Genomic DNA, 23,539 nt, shown 5'->3' on the forward strand with positions numbered 1-23,539 from the left:
CAGCAGCAAGACCTTTTTCTCATTTTTCACAGTTTGAGCAAAAGCACTGGGAGTCCTCAAAAAAGTGATTGGATGGTAGACTCTTACCTTGAGCCAATCATCAAAGAATTTCATGTCTTCTCTGGTTGAATTATTAATTTCTTCCAGATGAAGATCGATTGCTGTTTGAATGGTTGATGTGGCCACCGGTGACTGAGACAACTCGGTAATCTTGCCTTTCCCTTTTCTAGAAGTAGCAGGGACTACTGGTTTGAAAGCAGAAGAACCAGTAGCAGATTCTCTAATGACCACTCCAGAAGTTGGTCTGAAAAATTGAGCAGTTGAAGGTCCTGATTCAATGGCTTTAGCTTTGGTGGATGAGACAGCTGGTGGAAAAACTTGTCGAAGAGGAACATCCTCTAATTCAGCAAGAGCCGCTGTTTTCTAGATGCGGATGGTGGTGCGAGGCTTCTTTTTGGATGGGGTGGGAGGCAATGATGCTTGTTGAGTGGGTGCTGCTAATTCTTCAGATTCCGTTTTGTCAGAATCAGACAAAACTACACCTCTTTTTCTTTTGATTTTCTTCTGCCCCTCAGCCTGAGATTCCCCAATCTCCTTCTTTATAGCCACAAACTCACCAACTGTTGGCTTCGGCCTTAAGGCAAGCACACTATCAGCATCTGTCATGGTGACCGAAGAGCCATCCTCTTCTGTTGTTCTGGGAAAACCAGCATCTTGCAACATTTTACCTGATTTGCACACAAATCCAGTACCTTTCCTTACAACCATATCTTTCATAATTCGAAACAGAAAGCGACCCCAATCCACTTTATTTTCTGAAGTGATGGCCATCACACTTGAACCTTCTCTTTGGTCAGTTTGTCGAATATTCCAGCCTTGACCAACAAGGCTTTTGCCACGATATCAGCGAGTACCTGGTACTCAATTTTCAATAGCTTCTTGAAGCAGGAAGGTGAAAGCTCTTCTGCAGTGGCTGAAAAGTTTGTCAAAGCAGTAGACATCTCTTCCTTTGTGATATCCGAAAGCTCGAAAAGTCCAGAAATTGGTAGAAAGAAAGTGGAACCGAGAAGTGCAGCATCAATGGAGATTGATGCATCTCCCTGTGTATAGTAAATCTTTTCTTCGACAACTTCTGCTTTGGCATAGAAATCTAGAAGAGCAGACTTGTAGATAATAGCAGGCGATTCCAAGAATTTGCGAAGTCCAGATTTTTCCAAGGATTTGAACATCTTAACGAGGTTCTCAGCCTTAATGGAGAGAACAGATGCAAAGTTCACCTGATAAGCATTCAAAGTATAAGCTGCGGCCATTTCTGAGTTGAAAGAGATTAGAGGTAGATTAGCAGTAGATGCGAGAAAGCAGTAGATGCAAAGTAATGATCTGAATTCGTAAAGTGCAATGAAAGAGAAAATGAACGGTTAAAAGGAATGAAATGTACAGCCGTCAGTAAACATAGGGATACGTGTCGATATGTTTATGGTTGGTAGAGAGAGAAAACAGGAGTGTCAGTTACTCTACTCATTTCAAAATTTAAAAAAAATTCAGTAAAAAAAATGGCGGGCTGTCCGAGGCGGTTGCTAAAAGAACAGAAGCTGATTTGTCGTTTTATGATAATATCTACTGGAAGAAGGTAAAGTGCTGAAACAAATGCAGCACTTAGACAACTTCTGGTAGATACACTGTTTTATCGAAAAGACAAATCAGTTTCTAATATAAATGCCATAACAATGTTCCCCCTCAATTAATGCAGTAATAAAGGATATTAAACTCCAAACGACTCTTGGCAAACATTCAATCTGAACCATTGATAATGAATAGTCGCAAGGATTTTTATCTCCCTTGAATACTACTATAAATACCTGCACAAGTTAAACAAAGTTAAGCGTACATAAGATCAAATGAAAACTAATGTGAATGAAGAAGCAGAATCTGATCCAGAAGCCGAAGCAAGAATGTTCAGAAGACAACTTGCTGCGTTTTCTAAGAAGATGTTTGAAGATATCGTTCTTTATATAATGATCCTTGGATCAAACTCCTGGAGTTGTAATGTGAACAATCAAAAAGATTGTTTGCTCTTATTAGGATTGGGATGCAGCATCATTCCCTTCCATAAGCATTCTAATGAAATAAGAGAGTACTAGTGGATCGATGATACTGAAAAGCTTAGTAGGATAATCTGTGTAATCATTCTGCTGATATCTTCAATTGTACCTCTTGTAATGTAATGCATCTGATTATATGAATAAAAGATTTCGTTTTTCCATACCTCTTGTGCTGTTCTTATTCCTGAATATTTCTACTGGATTAGAATAAAGAAACAGAAGACACGTGAAAACAGAAGATAATAAACAGTAGTTATGATAAATCAATTAATCCAAGAACATTACGAAAATACGAAAACTTATTCTCAGGAAGTGGTTTGGTAAATATGTCTGCTGCTTGCTGATCAGTAGGAATGTATTCCAGACGAATATTCTTCTTTTGCACATGATCTCTAATGAAATGATGTCTGATATCAATGTGCTTTGTTCTGGAATGGAGTACTGGATTATGTGATATAGCAATTGCACTGGTATTGTCACAAAATATAGGTGATTCAGAGGCTTGAACTCCATAGTCTTTAAGTTGTTATTGTATCCAAAGCATTTGAGAACAACAGCTTCTAGCAGCAAGATACTCTGCTTCTGCAGTAGACGTGGCTATAGAAGTCTGCTTTTTGCTAAACCAGGAGATCAACCTGTCACCAAGAAATTGACAAAAACCACTTGTGCTTTTCCTATCCAGTTTACATCCTGCATAATCAGCATCTGAGTATCCAATAAGATTAAACGATGAGTCCTTGGGATACCAGAGGCCTACATTTTGAGTACCTTTCAGATATTTTAAAATTCTTTTACCAGCAATGAAATGTGATTGTTTAGGATTTGATTGAAATCTAGAACATATGCAAACAGCAAACATAATATTGGGTCTACTGGCAGTAAGATATAACAATGAGCCAATAAGACCACGATACTGAGTTACCTCTACTAGAGTTCCCCCTTCATCTTTATCAAGTTTGGTAGACGAGCTCATAGGAGTGGAAGCAGTAGAGCATGCTTCCATCCCAAACTTTTTCAGTAGTTCCTTTGTATACTTAGCTTGATTGATGAAGATTCCAGTATCAAGTTGCTTGATTTGAAGTCCTAAGAAAAATGTTAATTCTCCCATCATGCTCATCTCGAACTGTTACTGTATTAACTTAGCAAACTTTGCACATAATTTGGGGTTAGTTGACCCAAATATAATATCATCAACATAAATTTGAACTAATAATATGTGTTTGTTTTTTACTAGGGTAAATAAAGTCTTGTCCACGGTACCAACGGTGAAATCATGATTAATAAGAAATTGTGAAAGTGTGTCGTACCAAGCCCTAGGTGCTTGTTTCAGACCATACAATGCTTTGTGTAATTTAAAAACATGATTCGGTAATAGATGATCAGAAAAACCTGGAGGCTGTTCAACATAGACTTCCTCTTGTAGTAGACCATTGAGGAACGCACTCTTCACATCCATCTGATACACTTTGAAATTTTTGAAAGCAGCAAAGGCTAAAAATATTCTGATAGCTTCGAGCCTAGCTACTGGTGCAAAAGTTTCATCATAGTCTATTCCTTCTTCTTGTCTGAATCTTTGTGCAACCAATCTTGCTTTGTTTCTGACAACTGTTCCTTCTTCATTTAGTTTGTTTCTGAATACCCACCGGGTTCCAATGATAGCTTGGTGAGATGGTCTAGGTACTAGAAACAATACTTTATTCTCTCAAATTGATTCAGCTCTTCTTGCATAGCTTCTATCCAATTGGGATCCAGAAGAGCTTCTTCAATCTTCTTTGGTTCATCTTGAGAAATAAAAGCAGCATGTATTCATTCATCATCTGTCTTCTGGTCCTTAGCGGAGCTGTTGGATTTCCAATCACCAAAGATGGAGGATGAGATTTTCTCCAAATAAAAGGATTTAGATTGTCTTTATGTAAAGCAGTAAATTGTTTTGGAATATCAGCTGCTGGTTCTGGAATGCCAGCTGCTGGTTCTGGAATGCCAGCTGCTGGTTCTGGAATGTCAGCTGCTGGTTCTGCCATATGAATGTCTGGTTCTGGATTTTGAATATCCTTGACACTTGCTTCTGCATCATCTTCACTGTCTAGTTCCAGATGAACCATGTCTAACCTGTTACTTAGATTAGATATGTTAGTAATCTCGGGAGCACTAATGTCTTCATCAAATACAACATGAATAGATTCTTCAACATTGAGTGTTTTATTATTGAAAATTATAAATGCCTTACTAACTGCTGAATATCCAAGAAATATTCCAGCGTCAGATTTTGAATCAAATGCAGCTAAATGATTTTTACCATTATTATACACAAAGCATCTACAACCAAAAACATGAAAGTAAGATACATTCGGTTTACTCCCTTTCCATATTTCGTAAGGAGTCTGATTATTCCTCTCGTTGATCATTGTTCTGTTTTGTGTGTAGCAAGCAGTATTAATAGCTTCTGCCCAGAAGCGCTGAGAGATGTCTGCATCTGCTAGCATTGTTCTAGCAGCTTCTTTAAGTGTTCTGTTTCTTCTCTCAGCTACTCCATTTTGTTGGGGCGTCCTGGCAGATGAATATTCATGATGAATGCCCTGTTCATCTAGATATTTCTCAAGAGTCTTGTTAGTAAATTCAGTACCTCGAACTTCTGATTCTAATGACAGAAACTGATTTTTCATTTTGAATCTTTTTCAGAAGTTTGATCAGGAGGCTACTGGTTTGATCTTTTTCAGCAAGAAAGATTACCCAAGTAAATCTAGAAAAATCATCAACAACAACAAGGGTGTATCTCATTCCCCCTAAGCTCATGATAGGGATTGGACCAAATAAGTCCATATGCAATAATTCTAAATATCTTGAGGATGATTTGCTGCCTTTATTTTTGAAACTAGATCTTACTTGTTTACCAAGTTGACATGCAGAACATACATGATTCTTAACAAAATTTATGTCTGGCAATCCATCGACTAAGTTCTGCTTTTTGAGATTGTTGATAGACTTGAAATTCAGGTGATTCAATCTCTTGTGCCACAGCCAGTGTTTATCACTTAGAGATGCAACTAAACATGTAGGAGCAATGATATGATCTATGTTCCATGAAATTTTATAGGTGTTGCCTTTTCTAACTCCGGTTAAAACAGTAGAGTCATCAGCATTTTTAACTGTGCAAGTGTGCTTCTGGAAAGCTACTGAAAATCCATTATCACATAATTGACTAATACTGATCAAGTTATAACAAATATTTTCAACTAAGAGCACATCCTTAATAGTGATGTTACCATGGATAATCTTACCCTTACCCACGGTTTTACCTTTTGAGTTGTTCCCAAAGGTTATCTCTGGTCCAGCACAACTCACTATTTCTGATAGTAGGCTCTTCTGTCCAGTCATATGTCTGGAACATCCACTGTCCAAATACCATGTTGAGCTACTAATCTTGGCTTTCTTCACCTGTACCTGCAAACACAAATTTTAGTATCTGGTACCCAATCTACTTGGGTCCAAGCCTTATTAGTCCCTTTGGAACCCACATTTGTACAATTTTTGTACTTCGGGTATCCATGGAGGTGTGTGCAACAGAGAGTCTGTTATTTCTAACATTATGCATCTTATCATGTTGTTCTTCCCTTCTGTTTCTGTTGTCTGGCCTGTATCTCTTCTGAACAGGTCTAGAATTGTAGTACTGGTAGTTTTTAACCTTCATAGGAGGTTGTCTTCCTGAGTTGAATCCTCTACTGGATCCAGAACTCTGGTCAACTCTTTCCTTAGGTTCAACATAACCCAGACCATAATGCATCCTTTTGTTCATCTGATTTACATTCCTTTTAATTGAAGCAGTAGGTACTTCTGGTTTCTGTACCACACTGGATTTCACAAAATGAATGTACTTTCCTTTGCACATATCCAGTTTTGGCTTAGTATTCGTTTCAGAAGTGCCTTCATCATTACAAAATCCGAGACCACTCCTGTCTCCAGATTGTTTTTGTAACTCTTGCATCTTTTCGAGTGAAATAAAGTACTTGTTCCAAGCATTCACCAGTATCGATAACTTCTGGTTTTCAGAAAGCATCGTCTGGTAATCTGCTTTTACTCTTTCATTCTCAGTTTTTAATTTACTCATCTCAACTTGTAAATCATTACAGCTGTTTACTTGCAAGCAAGTTAACTTACTGTTCGATCTCTTAAGTTCTGATTTTCAATCTTAACTTCCTCGAATGATTGAGAAAGTCTTGAATACTCTTCTACCATGTCGTGTAATGCTTTGACTAAATCAGTGCGTGTAAATTCATCAGAGTCAAAGTCAAATACCTCTCCAGATGTCGAGGTTGATTCCGTATTTTCCATCAGAAATTTGATCTCATCTTCATCACTGTCACTTGAATGGCTTTCAGAACTAGAAGATTCGGAACTTGAGTCTGCCCATTTGGACTTACTTTCTTCTGCAATCATTGCCTTTCTGTCTCTTCTGGTCTTTTTATCATTGCGTTTGACACCCTTCTTCTCCTGGTCATCCTTCTTTGGTTTTGGACAATCAGCAATGAAGTGTCCAACTTTTCCGCAGTTAAAGCATGCCATATCACCAGATGGTGATTCCTTTTTGAAATTGCGGTTGGCACTTTGAAATGTTCTGTGATTCTTTCTCATGAATCTGGAAAACTTCTTAACAAATAATGACATTGCGTCATTGCTTATCTGTTCAGCGCTTCTCTCAGAAGTACTTTCTATAGCAGTAGCAGAAGATGAACTTGGGGCAACTGTAGCAGTAGAGTTAACAGTAGCTGCGAGAGCTTTGGTTGGTGGAATTGCTAAGGACTCTTCTCCAATTCGAACTTCAAGTTCAAACTCATATGCCTTCAGATCTGAGAACAAGTCATGTAGTTCTAACTTGTTTAGATCCCTGGAAGCTCTCATTGCCATCGTTTTGACGTCCCATTCTCTGGGTAGGGCTCTCATTACCTTTAATGCAACTTCCCTGTTGCCAAAATCTTTCCCAAGAGCTGAGAGTTCATTGACAACGCTATTGAAGCGTTCATCAAACTCATTCATAGTTTCTCCAGCCTTCATCTTCATATTCTCAAACTTCTGTATGGCTACATAAAGTTTGTTTTCCTTAGTTTCTTCGTTTCCTTCACAGATCTGAATTAATTTTTCCCAGATTTCCTTGGCAGTAAGGCACATCTTGATTTTGCTGAAGGTATTTTTGTCGAGTGTCTTGTACAGAATGTCCTTTGCAACGTTGTCAAGATTGGCTTTCTTCTTGTCCTCACTTGTCCATTCATATCTTGGTTTTTCCAGCATCTGAGGTACACCTTCGGTGATAGCAACAGCTGGATTTGTCTTTAAGATCTTTAATGGACCATCTGTGATGACATACCACATGTCATCATCTTGAGCTGCAAGCTTGCATTCTGATTTTCCAGTCATCAAAGTCTTCTTTTGAGAACATTGGAATTTTGCTGAAGTGAGCCATGTCTGTTAAATATTTTTCAGAACAAGAATAACCTGCTCTGATATCACTTATTGAGGATCGGGTTGAGTTTAGAGGGAGGATGAATAAACTCAACGGCAAACTTAATCGATTTTTCAGAATGATGTGCTAGAATCCTGTTAGAGATGCTAGCGGTTTTTTGTTCAAGTTTAAAGACCAGCATATCACAAGATAATGTGCGGAAACGATCTGTTGGTTAGTGGGTGAAAAATAGTAAAACAGAAAAGCAGTAGATGGCACAGGGTTTGTTTCTGGAAGTTCGAAGATGAATCTTCTACGTCTCCCCTTCTTCTGTTTCCAGAAGGTATCACTAAAAGACTTTGGTGAATACAGTACAATAGTTGTACACACCCACTTCAACAGGACTTACTCTTCGCCTACTGAAACTCTTAGTTTTACAACTCAACTACTTGAATAATCTTAAGTTTTGGAAAGGACTCTTTTCCAGTTACAAATTCTTCTATTAATGAGATAGTGAAGTGAATAGCTTAAGAAGAGATAAAGAAAATAGCTAGCACAAAATGATCTCAAATGATCAAATGTATGCAATGAAGCGTGTGCTGCTTTTTCAGTGTTGAGCTTTTGAGATAACTGAAAGTTCTAGCGATGTTCGAATGAAATTTTTGATTGAGATTCGTTCTCTTCTCTTTCTTGAAAAGTGCTTCGTCTCCATATATAGGCTTTATCCAACGTTCTAAAATCTGAACGGCTCTTTTGACTTTTCAGTGGCTCAGCTTTATTGCTGAAAATAGACCCTGCAGAATACATTAAAGCAATCAGTCTCAGTTCATACCAAAAATGGTAAGCCGTCTTAAATGTTCCCGTACAACATTTAATGGCATTTAATGAAGCAATAAATGCTAGTATCACGTTAATAGATTAACGGTAATATTTAAAGACTTGAGATACGCAAAATTCTGCTAGTGTTTATTTCGAGTTTGTATTTCTTCTAGTTCTGGTTTTAGCTAAGAAGTCATTTGTTAAGTAGATTAAGCAGTACTTGATAAGTGCTGCTACTGGTTTTAGCGCGGTACAAGTGCTTCTGGTTTTCTACTTATTTACATCTACTGGTTTTCTACTTAAGTCAGCATCTACTGGTTTTTTACTAGCATCTCCACAACAAAATTAATTCTAACAACATCATCAATCAGAATGTGGTGAAAGCCTTCGAAAGCTAATTTCCAAAGTGCACCATCAGGGTCATCTCTTTTTGTTGTCATACACCTAACAAGAAAAAGGGGATTATATTAGCATAAACCACATGACAGTGTAGAATCAAGTACAAATCACTGCATGTATAAATAAAAATATCACAGAAAACTAAAATCACAAGACAGACTTCACACTCTGTCTTCTGCACAACATTACATGCAAGACAGTCAAGTTTGATTATGAGCTTGACATCAATTTTTGTGAGCACTGTCAGAAGGCTGGTCACGCTTTGGAAACTTGTTTTCTTAAAAATCAAGATGATACAGCACAAGAGGACACGGTTGCTGCTGGTTATACAACACGTAGTAGATCCCGTAGTGTGGTGTGGAAAAAGAGTGGTTCCAGGGGGAGATCCAGACTCAGAAAAACCTATAAATATGCGCCCTCTAGATCTAACTCCACTGCTGGAATGAATAAGGGTACTGGTAGTACTGAAAGTGATAAGTTAAAGAAGGATACAATTCCTACTCTAGCAGAGCACAACCCACCGTCTGTTGCACTGGAACAGGCAGCAACCATGGATAATTTGGATACTTTCAATTGTATCCGAGATCATAACAATTGTTTGCTTGTTATTTTATTTTCAATTATTTATATTTTGTTTGTTTTTCCTTTTATTTGAATTTTTATTTATTTTATAAATTAATATATATTAAAGTAAATTTGTCTAATCAATCTATGAGAACGATACTCGTACTTCGTAAACTATGTTATAACTTGAATCGTGTACTTATGATTTATTCAAACTAAAAAATTAATTTTATTGGAGAATTTACAGTGCAAGAAAAGTTAGATTATTTGTCTAAATTATTTGATGAGCTCTTAGATGTTGCAACTACATCACGATTTTCTATGTCAAACTTATTTAATTAGAATCTCTTTGGTATATTTGGATAGTGTTTGTGAGAGCTTTGCTTATTTTAAAATGATTTTTCTAGAGATTATTTTAAGTGAGTGAGAAGAAAAAGTAGGAAATGTTTGGAAATAAAAATATAAAAGCTAATACAAACTAGAATTTGAATATTTAGGGAAAAATTATTTCCAAACTTAATTTTTAGTAAAATGACAACAATATCTTTAACTAATATAATATTTATATATTTTAATTATCTAAATTTTGGTAGTAACGCCATTAAAAATATTTTTATATAATTATTATTACATTTTGAATATTTTATATCAAAATTAAAATTTTTTATAACACGGATGCATGAAAATTTATATAAGATTAATAACAACAAAAAAAACAAATGAAAATATTTGTATAAATGCATAAAATATGTAAAAAAACAAATTATGAAAATGAAAATTTTATAAAAATTCATTATATATTTTAAAAAATTAATGTTTGTAATAAAATATGATTGGAATTTTATTAATTTCATTCAAAACAATTAAAACTCATACTTAAATAAAATTTAACATTTTAAAAAATCTCCAAAAATATTTATAAAAATTGAGAGCAATTGTATAATATGATAATTTTTTTACAGATACAAATTTCAAATTGTAAATTTAAATTATTAGAAAAAAATAGAAGCAGAAAAAAGCATCTCAAATTTATTTCTAATTTTTGGTTAAAAATAATTGAAGTTGAAGTAAAAGTTGATACTCATAAATAACCCAAAGCACTTTTAGTCGGCTAGAAGCCAAGAAGTGCTTCTTAAAAGATCTCTCAAACACACCTTTGGTCTGGTTGATGAATATACCAATGTCTAGCTACTTCACTTACAGTTTGAGAAAGAATGTTAATTCTCTCATCATGCTTATTTCGAATTACACCTGCATTGACACAGAGCCAAATAAAATGTCATCAAAATAAATTTGTACTAACAAAGAATGATCATCCTTATTAAATTTAAAAAATGTCTTATTAACAATTACAATTACAAAATCATGCTTAAGCAGAAATTTTGGACAAAATATCATACTAGGCTCGAGGGGCTTGTTTCAATCCATACAATACCTTATCAAATTCATAAACATAATGAGGATATACATTATTAATAAAACCAGGTGATTGTTGAACATAAACTTCTCCATTCAATATGCCATTAAAAAATGCAGAATTAACATTAATCTGGTACCTTAAAGTCCTGATATGCAACAAATGCAATAAATATCCCAATGACCTCGAGTTTTGCTACAAAAACAAATGATTCATCAATGTATGTTTCTTCTTTCTACCTAAAGCCTTGAGTAACAAGTTTAACTTTATTTCTTACAACTGATATATTTTCATTAATTTTATTAGTACAACCATCTAGTTCCAACAAAATGTTGATCTGAAGGTATGTGAACTAGATTACACACTTTATTTTTCTTAAATTGATTAACTTCTTCGTGCATAGCTTCTATTTAGCATGAGTCTTATAATGCTTCACCTATCTTTTTAGGTTCTATCTAAGAAATGAATGCAACATCCAAATTTCATCAATCATTTGCTTTCTAGTTCTCAGAACAACTATTGGGTTACAGTTGACAAGTTCAAGTGGATGATTATTATTCCACCTGAGGCATGGTCCAAACATATTTGTTTTTTGATGTTGAACCATTGGATCTTCATTTGCATCTAAAAAAATTATCTTTTTGAGTTATCTCTGGCTATTGATCATTCACTGGCTCAACTTCTTTGGCGGCTTGATTTTTCACAATATTTTCATTTTCAACTGGACTTATTGTAGGAGCGATTCCAGGCAATCTTCTTAGATCTATTTAATCATCACTGTTGAATCAAGGTTAGTAACATCTAAGATGTTGCTTAAATCTGCAACCATTGGTATATCGAGAGTTGCAAATGAATTCGATAACGATGTGATATATCTTTGAGTAATAATAGTGATATCAGATGTGCAACTAGAGAACCATCTTCCCTAGAGCACATGTCTTACTCTTCCAAGAGATTCTTTGCACTATTAACTCATCATATCACATAGGATATCTTCACCTATATGCAAACGGTGAATCCCGACTACAATGCATTGGCTCCTATGTATTTCGAAACTATAACCAATCTCGCCACCTGATGAGCCGCAATGAACTCGGTAAACGAGACAAAGTGCAGTGCTAGTATGCAGAGCCTCCATGTTGTTACAGAACAAATGACTAATGGTGTACAACCATAACAATGGACTTTTTCACTCGATAAGTGATAAACACTTGGAAATTCCGAGGAAGATTGTTCAGTGCATCATCAAATGATCATTCATCTGTATGAACAGATATATTCATGCCCTATCAATGAAACATGACATTTACATAACAGATGCTAGTCTCAAGCTCAATTGACCTTTATCTTTATTTTAGGCGGTTAATTCGATTATGAACCTATTTACAATATACGATACAGTTTCTAATGAATTTCATGATCTTACATTGTGAGGCAGGCCTCATGGTACATATTGTGTATTCAAGGGGTATACATATAAAGTAAATGTCACAATTGGATAAAACCGTAAGATATTATTAAAATAATGAATGTTTTTATATAAGAACCAATAAAGTTCAAGCCACAAGTTAGCTCGCCGGGACACCTACTATAACAATCTCACACTTGTCTTATGGCCAACTACCCATAGATTTCAGACTCCTTGCTTCACGATGCTTCTAAAAGAATGGTCCTGGCAAGGACTTCATCAGTGGATCAACAACATTATCTGTAGAGACAACTCTCTCCATTGATATGCCTCTTTTTCCCACAATCTCCTAAATTATGTGGAACTTCCTCAATATAAATTTGGGATCGCTGATATGACCTCGTTCATTTGCTTGTGCAATGGCACCGGTGTTGTTACAGTAGACTAGAACTGGATCAACTATTTGACGAATGACACTCAACTTTTGAAATAAATTTCTCATCCAAACAACCTCTTTTGTTGTAACTATGTTTTCGGTCTCAATGGTTGAATCTATTGTGTCTTACTTGGAACTCTTCCAAGAGACATCACCACAATTGAACTTGAATACAAATCAAGAGATTTATTTTGAATCATTCACATATGATTGGAAGTTAGAATGAGTATAGCCTTCCAATTTTAATTATCCACTCTCGTAAACCAAGAACAAATTCTTAATTCTTCTTAAGTAATTAAGAATGTCCACCATTGTTTTCTAATACAATGAACGGGGATTCGATTGATATCTATTTGCAAAACTCAGTGCAAATGCAACACCTTGACGAATATCTATCATACCATACATTATATTGCCTATAGAAGACGCATATGGGATGCGGCTCATGGTTTCTATCTGATCGTCAGTCTTAGGGCACATAGGCTTAGATGGAGTTACACCATGACACATAGTGAGATGAACTCTCCTGTACTCCTCCATAGAGAATCGCCTTAGTATGATATCGATATAAGTAAATTGGATGAGACCTAACATCCTCTTTGATCTATCCCTATAGATCTGTATGGCCAGACTTCTGAGGTTCTCCTGCTGAACCACCTATCAACTGGACAATCAGCTAGACTGCTTAATTGGCGTAACAGTTAGACTGATTCAGTTTGTGCGATCAGTTGGGTCTTCAGTTTGCGATGTAAACAGCTCGTGAGTGATCCTAGATGTTGCACACTAAGGTAGATTATTAGCAACATAATTATCAAGTTTTGTTATCATCAAAATCAAGATTGCGAACTTGAAAAGTTCCAACAATAGTGTTGTCAAATCCGAGGTTCCACCTCCTTGATGCATGTTTGAGTACATAGATAGATCTCTGAAGTTTTCATACTTTATGCTCACTTTCTACTGATGTGAATTCTTCTAGTTGAGACGTGTAAATCTCTTCCTTAATATCACCATTAAGGAATAGTGCCTTTACATCCATCTGCCATATTTCATAGTGCCATGGATAACAATATAGTAATGGACTTGAATATTGCGACTAGAGAAAATGTTTTCTCATAGTCAATACATTGCCTTTGAGTATATTCTTTTGGTATTAATCTTGCTTTGAAGGTCATTATCTTCCCATCCACCCTAAATTTCCTTCTGTAAATCCATTTTCTTCCTATGAGAACAATTTCATTTGGTAGATCTACTTAGGACCACAATTGATTCGAATACATGGAGTCCATCTCGGGCTGCATGACTTTAAGCTATTTAGATTAATCGACATCAGATAATTCTTATTTGAAACTTTTTGGATCATATCCAGGAAGTAACTCATCTTTGCCTTCTTCAAGAAGCATGCTCATCTTCTTAGTTGATCTTGAGATCCTTTCGGATCTCTTGAGAGCTTGTGTTTATTCAACAGGTTGTTAGAGTGTGAGTTCTACTATTTCATAAGTGGGTGGTTTCTGAATCTTTTCGAGTTCTATATTCCGTTTTTTCTATCTAATAGTATCCAGTAAAATTTTTTGGATATCCCACGAAGTAACACAAATTGGCTTTATCATCCAATTTGTTTCTCACTGACCGCTTCATATAAACATGACATCCACATATTCTTAAAGAATAATATTTGGGTGGCTTTCCTGTCTATATCACACATGAAGTTTTATCCACTATCTATGTATGGACTTGGTTCAACAACATTGCCGTAGTTTCAAGTGCAAATTCCCAGAAAGATGGCGGAAATTCAGTAAATGCCATCATAGATCGAACTATGTCCATCAATGTTCGATTAAATCATTCTGACACACCATTCAACTGAGATGTGGCAGGTGAGATCCAGTGTGAGAAAATCTCATTCTATTTAAGATGGTCTTGAAATTTAGTACTTAAGTATTTTCCATATCGATTAGATCGAAGTGTTTTAATACTCTTTCATAATTGTTTATCTACTTAAACTCTGAATTCTTTGAACTTTTCAAAGGTTTCAGATTTTTATTTCATTAAATACACATGCCCATACCTCGAGAAGTCATCGATAAATGTAATGAAGTAGGATTGACTATATTTCGTACTAACACTTAGCGGACCACATACATCTGACTATGTGCATCCTTCTTTGGAAAATATGTCGTAGCCTAGCGTGACAAGTGTACTTGATTTAGACTATCTTGTTTTATTTTCTTTGTTGTTGATATCGAGTTTAATTGGACATCGTTAATTGAGATATATTTTATTTTTAAGTTATAGAGATCATTTTATAATTTGTCTGTTCCAATTAATATTCATTCTTATAAATATTGCAAACATCTTTAGCAAATAAACAAGAAAATCAATCTTTTTTAAGCACATAAATAAAAATAATATTTTTAACTAAGTTAGAAACATATAAAACATATATTAAAAGTAAATTAAAATTATTGTTTAGTACTAATTAACTGTTTCATATGACCCTCGCAACAACTTTCCTAACAGATTGGTATTGTCAATTTCTCTTCATCGTACACTGCATTAAATGCTAATACTGCATTAAATGCTAATTTAATGCATTTTTTGTTTTTACAGCTTCAGTTATTAGCTTCTGAAAAGTTGATTGACTCTTGACATTTTAGGAAAAATTTATGTCAATCGGGAGTTGGTAAGATAGTGTGCTTGACACGTTTTTGTGATAGACATGTTGGAATAGTATCCTAAAAGCATTATTATTAGACTATGTTTTTATATTATTAATAAAAGTGACATTTATTATTGAACATATTTACATGAAATTTATTGTCTTAAATATCATAGAAAAATCCCTAGTTTATTGGATGTAACCATGATTTTAGTATATATAAAAGTTATAGATATAAGAGGATTAAAATTATGGATAATAAACTTAAATTAAGTCCGTGATGAAATTAATTAAATTATGGGATCTTTAATTAAAGCATCATTAATGCGGCCCATAAACATTAAGAATGTGACTGTCTTATCCGGACTGTCGATGTAGAGACATCTAGATGGGGGCATTTATATATAATGAGATTATGTAGGACTTGGACCGATTTAATTAGACATTTTATAATAAATTTCGTTGTTAATATGAAATTTAAATTAAATCATAAAAATGATCATATATGAATAAATCTGAATCCTGATGTGATTATAGACTCCTGTTCATTTCAATGTGATTCTTGATTTGCTTGTTTAAAGTTTGCAATTATGCATTCTCAATACTTGCATTTTAGATTTACATTTGAAATTAATGGCTGGGAATATGCATTCACAGACATGGAATTCATTCCTTCTTGCGAGAAGCAGAAAGATAATTCTCTCATTTGTTAATTCTAAAACTGAGTGTGGGCCCAATTAATTTATAATTGAATTATAAATTGAACCACTCACTATTGAATTAATGGTAAATGAGGATAAGAAGTAATTGAAGAGGTAAAACGAAAAATTCCTAGCTTCAATTATGAATTGTCTATGGAGGATTTATTCATATGTAATGTTTATATCAATGGACTACTCGTTTTGTAGAGTAAATATTTCATAATGAAGAAGAATGCAATTTCATATTTTTAGTGGAGTAATTATGGAATTAATAAATTGGGTAAATTATTTAAAGAGTTTAATTATTTATCTAATTTATTGGAGCTTCTAATTATGAGTTCATGGTCCCCAGTACGTTTTTCAAATTAATGACGGATAAGAAATGCAATTTAGAAATTACTCGAGATAATGGAAATTTGTTTCCATATAATCAAAGGCTTAGATATAAATATAATTTAATATGAGTTATTAATTATATTTAAATTATAATTATGAGATAATTATAAATTTAATTATCGTGATAATATTATAAATGGACATACACATTTTTTTCAAAAACGAGAGACAATTGATTTATATATATATATATATATATATATATATATATATATAACATGTATAAATTGTTTTATTGTTTAAAAATCAATTACGTAGAAAAATTGGTTTTCTATAATCATTACTTTGCTATTGTTGAATTGATTGTTAAAATCTCAATTATTTAAAGAGAACATTACAGGCAATTCAATAAGGAAAAAGAAAAATCGAGAATAAGCCATCTTGAGAAAATATATTTGAGCATAATATATTTTCTGAAAAATTTGATTTCTAAGTTTGTATATTTCTGAGTGTCCACACACTATCGTATCGATAGAAAAGATTGTACTGGAAGGCTGTGATTTCTACAGATCTCGGATTCACAAAAAGAAAGAAAAACTACAAAAAGGTTTGTTTTTCTAGAAACTAACTTTATTTAAATTCATCATTAATTTATATTCATATGTTCGATTATAATTTATGAAATTATGTAATCGATTCCGCTGTATTTTTGATTTGATCAAAATAATTATTATAGTCGGAATAGTTCCGAAGACTCTATAAATTTCCAACAAATGGTATCAGAGCCATTGTTTTCATATGAATATAAATCACGAGAATTTAAATTTATGATAATGAGTTATTATTGAAGCTTATAAATTTAGTTGTTAAATTTTTTGATTGCCGAGGATATTTGTTTATCTTAATTATGAGAACATATCAAATAAGATGATAAAATATGAATTTATTTATTCTATCGAGTCCTACATGAGCTGGAAGAAGACTTATTATGTGCACAAGAAAGAATAGTTCTTCTTTAAAAAAAATAAATTGATGCAACGTTTTTCAATAATTGGGTCCAAGCATGTTTTTAATAATTGTGTAATGGGACAAATTCGTTTATATCATCGGATTTTTTTTTAATAGATTAATAAAGTTAATTTGAAATTAAATAAATGGTTTATTTAATTTATTAATTAATGATAATAAGCAAAATTATGAATTTCAACCATATCTATTTTTTATATATTGTATCATGTTTAAATTAGATTTAAATTTTATGATATTCATTATGTAAAAAAAATACACATGTTGTATGTATAAAAAAAAACAATAAGATTGTAATTTTTATAATTAAATCATTAGATGATTTAATTAATTAAATAATTAAAAGTTTGAGAAACTTTAATTATTATAATGAGTGGGAGAAGAATATATGACAATAAATTCTACGGCCTCCACAATTAACAAAAGCAACGTGAGATTTAAATGGCGCCTAGTGACGCATAGGACGTCATCCCTAAGGATGGTTTTCATTTAAATCAAAATTCAAGGCTTAGTTTCCGAAAGGATAAGATTTTTAATTAAATTCATACTTTACCTACTCTAAGGTGGCAATTATGAATTGAGTTTTAAAATCTGAAATTGTGGGTTACACTCATAAAGATGCAATTAAATTGTTTAAATGTATCCAGGCTAAATTAAATGATAATTGTTAAATAAAAGTGAAGATATGAGATATCTTAGTGTTTTATTTATTAATAGAGATAGTCTCAATTTAATCGTCATTTAATTCGTTTGACCCTAAGGCAACTTGTTAAATGCGAGATTAAATTTCCTCGGAATTGGTAAAATAAATATATTGTATCGTACATCATATTTATTATTCCTAAATTTAATTATATATGATATTTGTTCAATTGATTAAATATCACTTTTATATTACAGCAATCATGACTTCCGGTCCCGTTCTTGCTTTACTTAATGAAAAGTTGACTGGTGAAAATTTTTTAAAATGGAAGAGTAACATTAACATTGCCCTCGTCTGTGAAAACCTCAAGTTTGTCTTAACAGAGGAATGTCCTCCTGAGCCCTCTTTAAATGCTTCTCGTAGTGTACGAGAAATTTATGATCGATGGATAGCGGCAAACAATAAAGCAAAAGGCTACCTGTTAGCTGGAATGAATGACGTGCTAAGGATAAAGCATGAGCATGTAGATAATGCTTATCAGATAATGGATTCTCTACAAGAAATGTTTGGCCAGCGATCTAGTCAATCTAAGCATGAGGCCATTAAGAATGCTATGAATGCTAAAATGAAAAAAGGGCAATCAGTTGGTGCGCATGTTTTGAACATGGTAAATTACTTCACTGAAGCTGAAACTCATGGTGCGACCATAGATGATGATGGTACACAAGTGAGTATGATTTTAGAATCATTGCCTCCTACTTTCCTGTAATTCAAGAGCAACTATGTCATGAACAAGCTCAATTATAACATGACACAATTGCTCAACGAGTTACAAACCTTTGAGGCTATTTCCATTGGAAAAGTTCAAGAAGGTGAGACAAATGTTGTCGAGAATAAACCATCTTCCTCCAAATCTAGTTTGAAAAGGAAGAATAAATGGAAAGGAAAGGGAATTCAGAAAAAGCAAAAGAATTGGAAGAGTTCTAATGACAGAAAGAAAGCCAACACTGCAAAGCCCAAAGAAAAATGTTTTCACTGTGGGATTGATGGTCACTGGAAAAGAAACTGTCCCAAGTATCTCGCTGACCTAAAAGAGAAGAAAAAAGGTAAATATGATTTACTTGTTCTAGAATCTTGTTTAGTAACTATTGATTCTTCTATATGGATAGTTGATTCGGGTGCTACTAATCACGTTTGTTCTTCTTTGCAGATACTTAGTTCTTATGAAGAGCTTGTCGATGGGTCATTCACGATGAGAGTAGGCAATGGAGCAGTGGTTTCGGCAAGAGCAGTGGGAGTTGTTAAACTCAGATTTAATAATAAATATTTGGTTTTAAACAATGTTTATTTTATACCTAGTTTTCGGAGAAATTTGATTTCTGTATCAAAATTGCATGAACAATTTTATTCGCTTTCTTTTAATAATAATGAGATTGTTATTTTAAGAAATGGACGTATGATTTGTACTGCATTAATGGAAAATGGGTTATATATTCTAAGACCAAATGAACAACCACTGCTTAATGTCGAAATATTTAAAGTAGAACATCCTAAAACTAAAAAGCAAAAGGTTTCTCATGAAGATAAAACATATTTATGGCACCTAAGATTAGGGCATATTTCCTTAGAAAGATTAAACATACTTGTAAAGGATGGTCCTTTAAGAGAGTTAAATGTTAACACTATTCCTGTTTGTGAATCTTGTCTAGAAGGAAAAATGACTAAGAGACCTTTCTCTGCAAAGGGCAATAAGGCCAAAGAACCACTAGAGCTTATATATAGTGATGTATGTGGTCCTATGACAACACAAGCTAGAGGTGGTTATGAGTACTTTGTCATTTTTATAGATGATTACTCAAGGTATGGATATATTTATCTAATGCACAGAAAATCAAAGACTTTTGGAAAGTTCAAAGAATTTCATGTGGAAGCCGAAAGGCAACTAGGAAAATCTTTGAAATGTCTTCGATCCGATCGAGGCGGAGGGTATCTTGATACTGAGTTCAAAGGTTATTTTCTAGAGCATGGTATTTTATACCAACTCACAGCACCTGGTACACCTCAGCAAAATGGTGTTGCTGAAAGGAGAAATCGCACTTTGCTTGATATGATGAGATCTATGATGAGCTACCCTTCACTGCCAATTTCGTTTTGGGGTTACGCAATAGAGACGACAACTTACATTTTGAATACAGTGCCATCTAAGTCAATCCACAAGACACCTCTAGAATTGTGGAATGGGAGAAAACCTAGTTTATCTCATTTTCGCATATGGGGGTGCCCAGCACATGTGCTGGAAGGAAAGACTGGGAAATTGCATCCATGTTCAAAAGTGTGTTTGTTCGTGGGATACGCCAAGGGAACGAGAGGAGGTTGGTTTTATGATCCTCAAGAAAAGAAGGTAATTGTATCGACAAATGCCATTTTTCTTGAAAATGATTATATGACCGATTTCAAACCTCGAAGTAAGATTGTACTCGAGGAGTTACAAAATGATGAGATCATTCCACGTACAACAAATGTTGTTAAGGAAACCACTAACGATACCACTAAATCAAGTCAAGATATAATCTCACCTCGACGCAGTGGGAGAGTAGTGAGACTACCCCTCCGCTATCGTCAAGACGAAGAGGCAAATGTTGCAGTCACTGATGGGGTGGAAGATGATCCATTGTCATTTCAACATGCAATGGAAGATCCTGACAAAGAAAAGTGGCTTGAAGCTATGAATCAAGAAATGGAGTCGATGTACTCTAATTCTGTATGGGTTCTTGTAGATACACCTGAAGAGGTTAGACCTATTGGGTGTAAATGGATCTATAAGAGAAAAAGAGGTGCAGATGGGAAAGTGGAGACTTTTAAATCAAGATTGGTTGCAAAGGTTTATACCCAAAGAGAAGGAGTTGATTATGAAGAGACTTTCTCTCCTGTAGCCATGCTTAAATCTGTCCGCATCTTACTTTCAATTGTTGCTCATTTTGATTATGAGATACGGCAGATGGATGTCAAGACGGCCTTTCTAAATGGTCATCTAGATGAGGAAATCTACATGAGGCAACCAGAAGGTTTTATAGCACAAGGTCAAGAGCAAAAAGTTTGCAAATTACTTAGATCCATTTATGGACTAAAGCAAGCCTCAAGATCTTCGGAACCATAGATTTGATGCAACAATTAAATCTTATGGTTTTGATCAAAGTGTTGATGAACCTTGTGTATACAAGCACATCAAAGATGATAATGTGGTATTCATAGTACTTTACGTAGATGATATTCTGCTCATTGGGAATGATGTAGAAAAATTGTCTAAAGTAAAAGATTGGCTAGCCAAGCAATTCCAAATGAAAGATTTGGGAGAAGCAAATTATGTTCTTGGAATTCGAAATGTTCGAGATCGTAAGAACAAATTGTTGGCATTGTCTCCAGCTTCTTATATTGATAAGATGTTATTGCGTTATAGAATGCAAGATTCCAAGAAATGTTATCTACCAACCCGACATGGAATCATCCTCTCCAAGGAGCAGTGTCCTAAGACACCGCAAGAAGTTGAGGACATGAGACGCGTTCCCTATGCCTCTGTAGTAGGCAGCCTAATGTACGCAATGATGTGCACTAGACCAGACATATGTTATGCTGTGGGGATAGTCAGTCGATTTCAGTCAAATCCTAGTATGGATCATTGGATAGCGGTAAAGAACATTCTCAAGTTTCTTCGGAGAACGAGAAATTATATGCTTGTCTATTCGGGTAGAGACCTTAAAATAGACGGTTACACTGATTCTGATTTTCAATCAGACAGAGATTCTCGAAAGTCGATATCTGGATCAGTGTTTACTCTTGGTGTCAGTGCCATAGTCTGGAGAAGTATAAAACAATCCAGCATAGCCGACTCGACCATGGAGGCCGAATACATAGCTGCTTCTGAAGCTGCTAAAGAGGCTGTATGGCTTAAGAAGTTCCTATATGATTTGGAAGTTGTTCCAAATATGGATAATCCACTCACTTTGTGGTGTGATAACAGTGGTGCGGTGGCTAATTCAAAGGAACCTCGCAGTCACAAGAGATCGAAGCATATAGAAAGAAAGTATCATTTGATCCGAGAGATAGTACAAAGAGGTGACATTTCCATTCTCAAGATTGCATCTGGTGACAACCTCGCCGATCCATTCACTAAGACACTGCCTGCAAAAGTGTTTGAGAAGCATATGATGAATATGGGACTTAAAGACATGTCTCATATGCTTTAGGGCAAGTGGGAGATTGTTGGTATAGTGCCCTAAAAGCATTGTTATTAGACTATGTTTTTATATTATTAATAAAAGTGACATTTATTATTGAACATATTTACATGAAATTTATTGTCTTAAATATCATAGAAAAATCCCTAGTTTATTGGATGTAACCATGATTTTAGTATATATAAAATTATATATACAAGAGGATTAAAATTATGGATAATAAACTTAAATTAAGTCCGTGATGAAATTAATTAAATTATGAGATCTTTAATTAAAGCATCATTAATGCGGCCCATAAACATTAAGAATGTGACCGTCTTATCCGGACTGTCGATGTAGAGATATCTAAATGGGGGCATTTATATATAATGAGATTATGTAGGACTTGGACCGATTTAATTAGACATTTTATAATAAATTTCGTTGTTAATATGAAATTTAAATTAAATCATAAAGATGATCATATATGAATAAATCTGAATCCTGATGTGATTATAGACTCCTGTTCATTTCAATGTGATTCTTGATTTGCTTGTTTAAAGTTTGCAATTATGCATTCTCAATACTTGCATTTTAGATTTACATTTGAAATTAATGGCTTGGAATATGAATTCACAGACATGGAATCCATTCCTTCTTGCGAGAAGCAGAAAGATAATTCTCTCATTTGTTAATTCTAGAACTGAGTGTGAGGCCCAATTAATTTATAATTGAATTATAAATTGAACCACTCACTAGTGAATTAATGGTAAATGAGGATAAGAAGTAATTGAAGAGGTAAAACGGAAAATTCCTAGCTTCAATTATGAATTGTCTATGGAGGATTTATTCATATGTAATGTTTATATCAATGGACTACTCGTTTTGTAGAGTAAATATTTCATAATGAAGAAGAGTGCAATTTCATATTTTTAGTGGAGTAATTATGGAATTAATAAATTGGGTAAATTATTTAAAGAGTTTAATTATTTATCTAATTTATTGGAGCTTCTAATTATGAGTCCATGGTCCCCAGTACGTTTTTCAAATTAATGACGGATAAGAAATGCAATTTAGAAATCACTCGAGATAATGGAAATTTGTTTCCATATCATCAAAGGCTTAGATATAAATATAATTTAATATGAGTTATTAATTATATTAAAATTATAATTATGAGACAATTATAAATTTAATTATCGTGATAATATTATAAATAGACATACACATTTTTTTCAAAAACGAGAGACAATTGATTTAAATATATATATATATATATAAATAAAAGTCAAATTTGATATACTTATATATTATTGAATTAAACATGTGTAAATTGTTTTATTGTTTAAAAATCAATTACGTAGAAAAATTGGTTTTCTATAAT

The 23,539-nt window shown here is 33.8% G+C and overlaps 1 protein-coding gene across 1 annotated transcript; it reads left to right on the top strand.

The window, feature by feature from the left end:
- The first annotated feature begins 18,203 nt into the window (after nucleotides 1–18,203).
- On the top strand, nucleotides 18,204–18,710 carry LOC142530598 (uncharacterized). The gene has a single exon (XM_075636422.1). It carries the CDS (start codon nucleotides 18,204–18,206, stop codon nucleotides 18,708–18,710), a length of 507 nt encoding a protein of 168 aa, XP_075492537.1.
- Nucleotides 18,711–23,539: the final 4,829 nt, after the last annotated feature.

This window comes from Primulina tabacum, chromosome 17 (genome assembly GCF_025594145.1).
Source record: "Primulina tabacum isolate GXHZ01 chromosome 17, ASM2559414v2, whole genome shotgun sequence".
In the NCBI taxonomy this organism is placed as follows: Eukaryota; Viridiplantae; Streptophyta; class Magnoliopsida; order Lamiales; family Gesneriaceae; genus Primulina; species Primulina tabacum.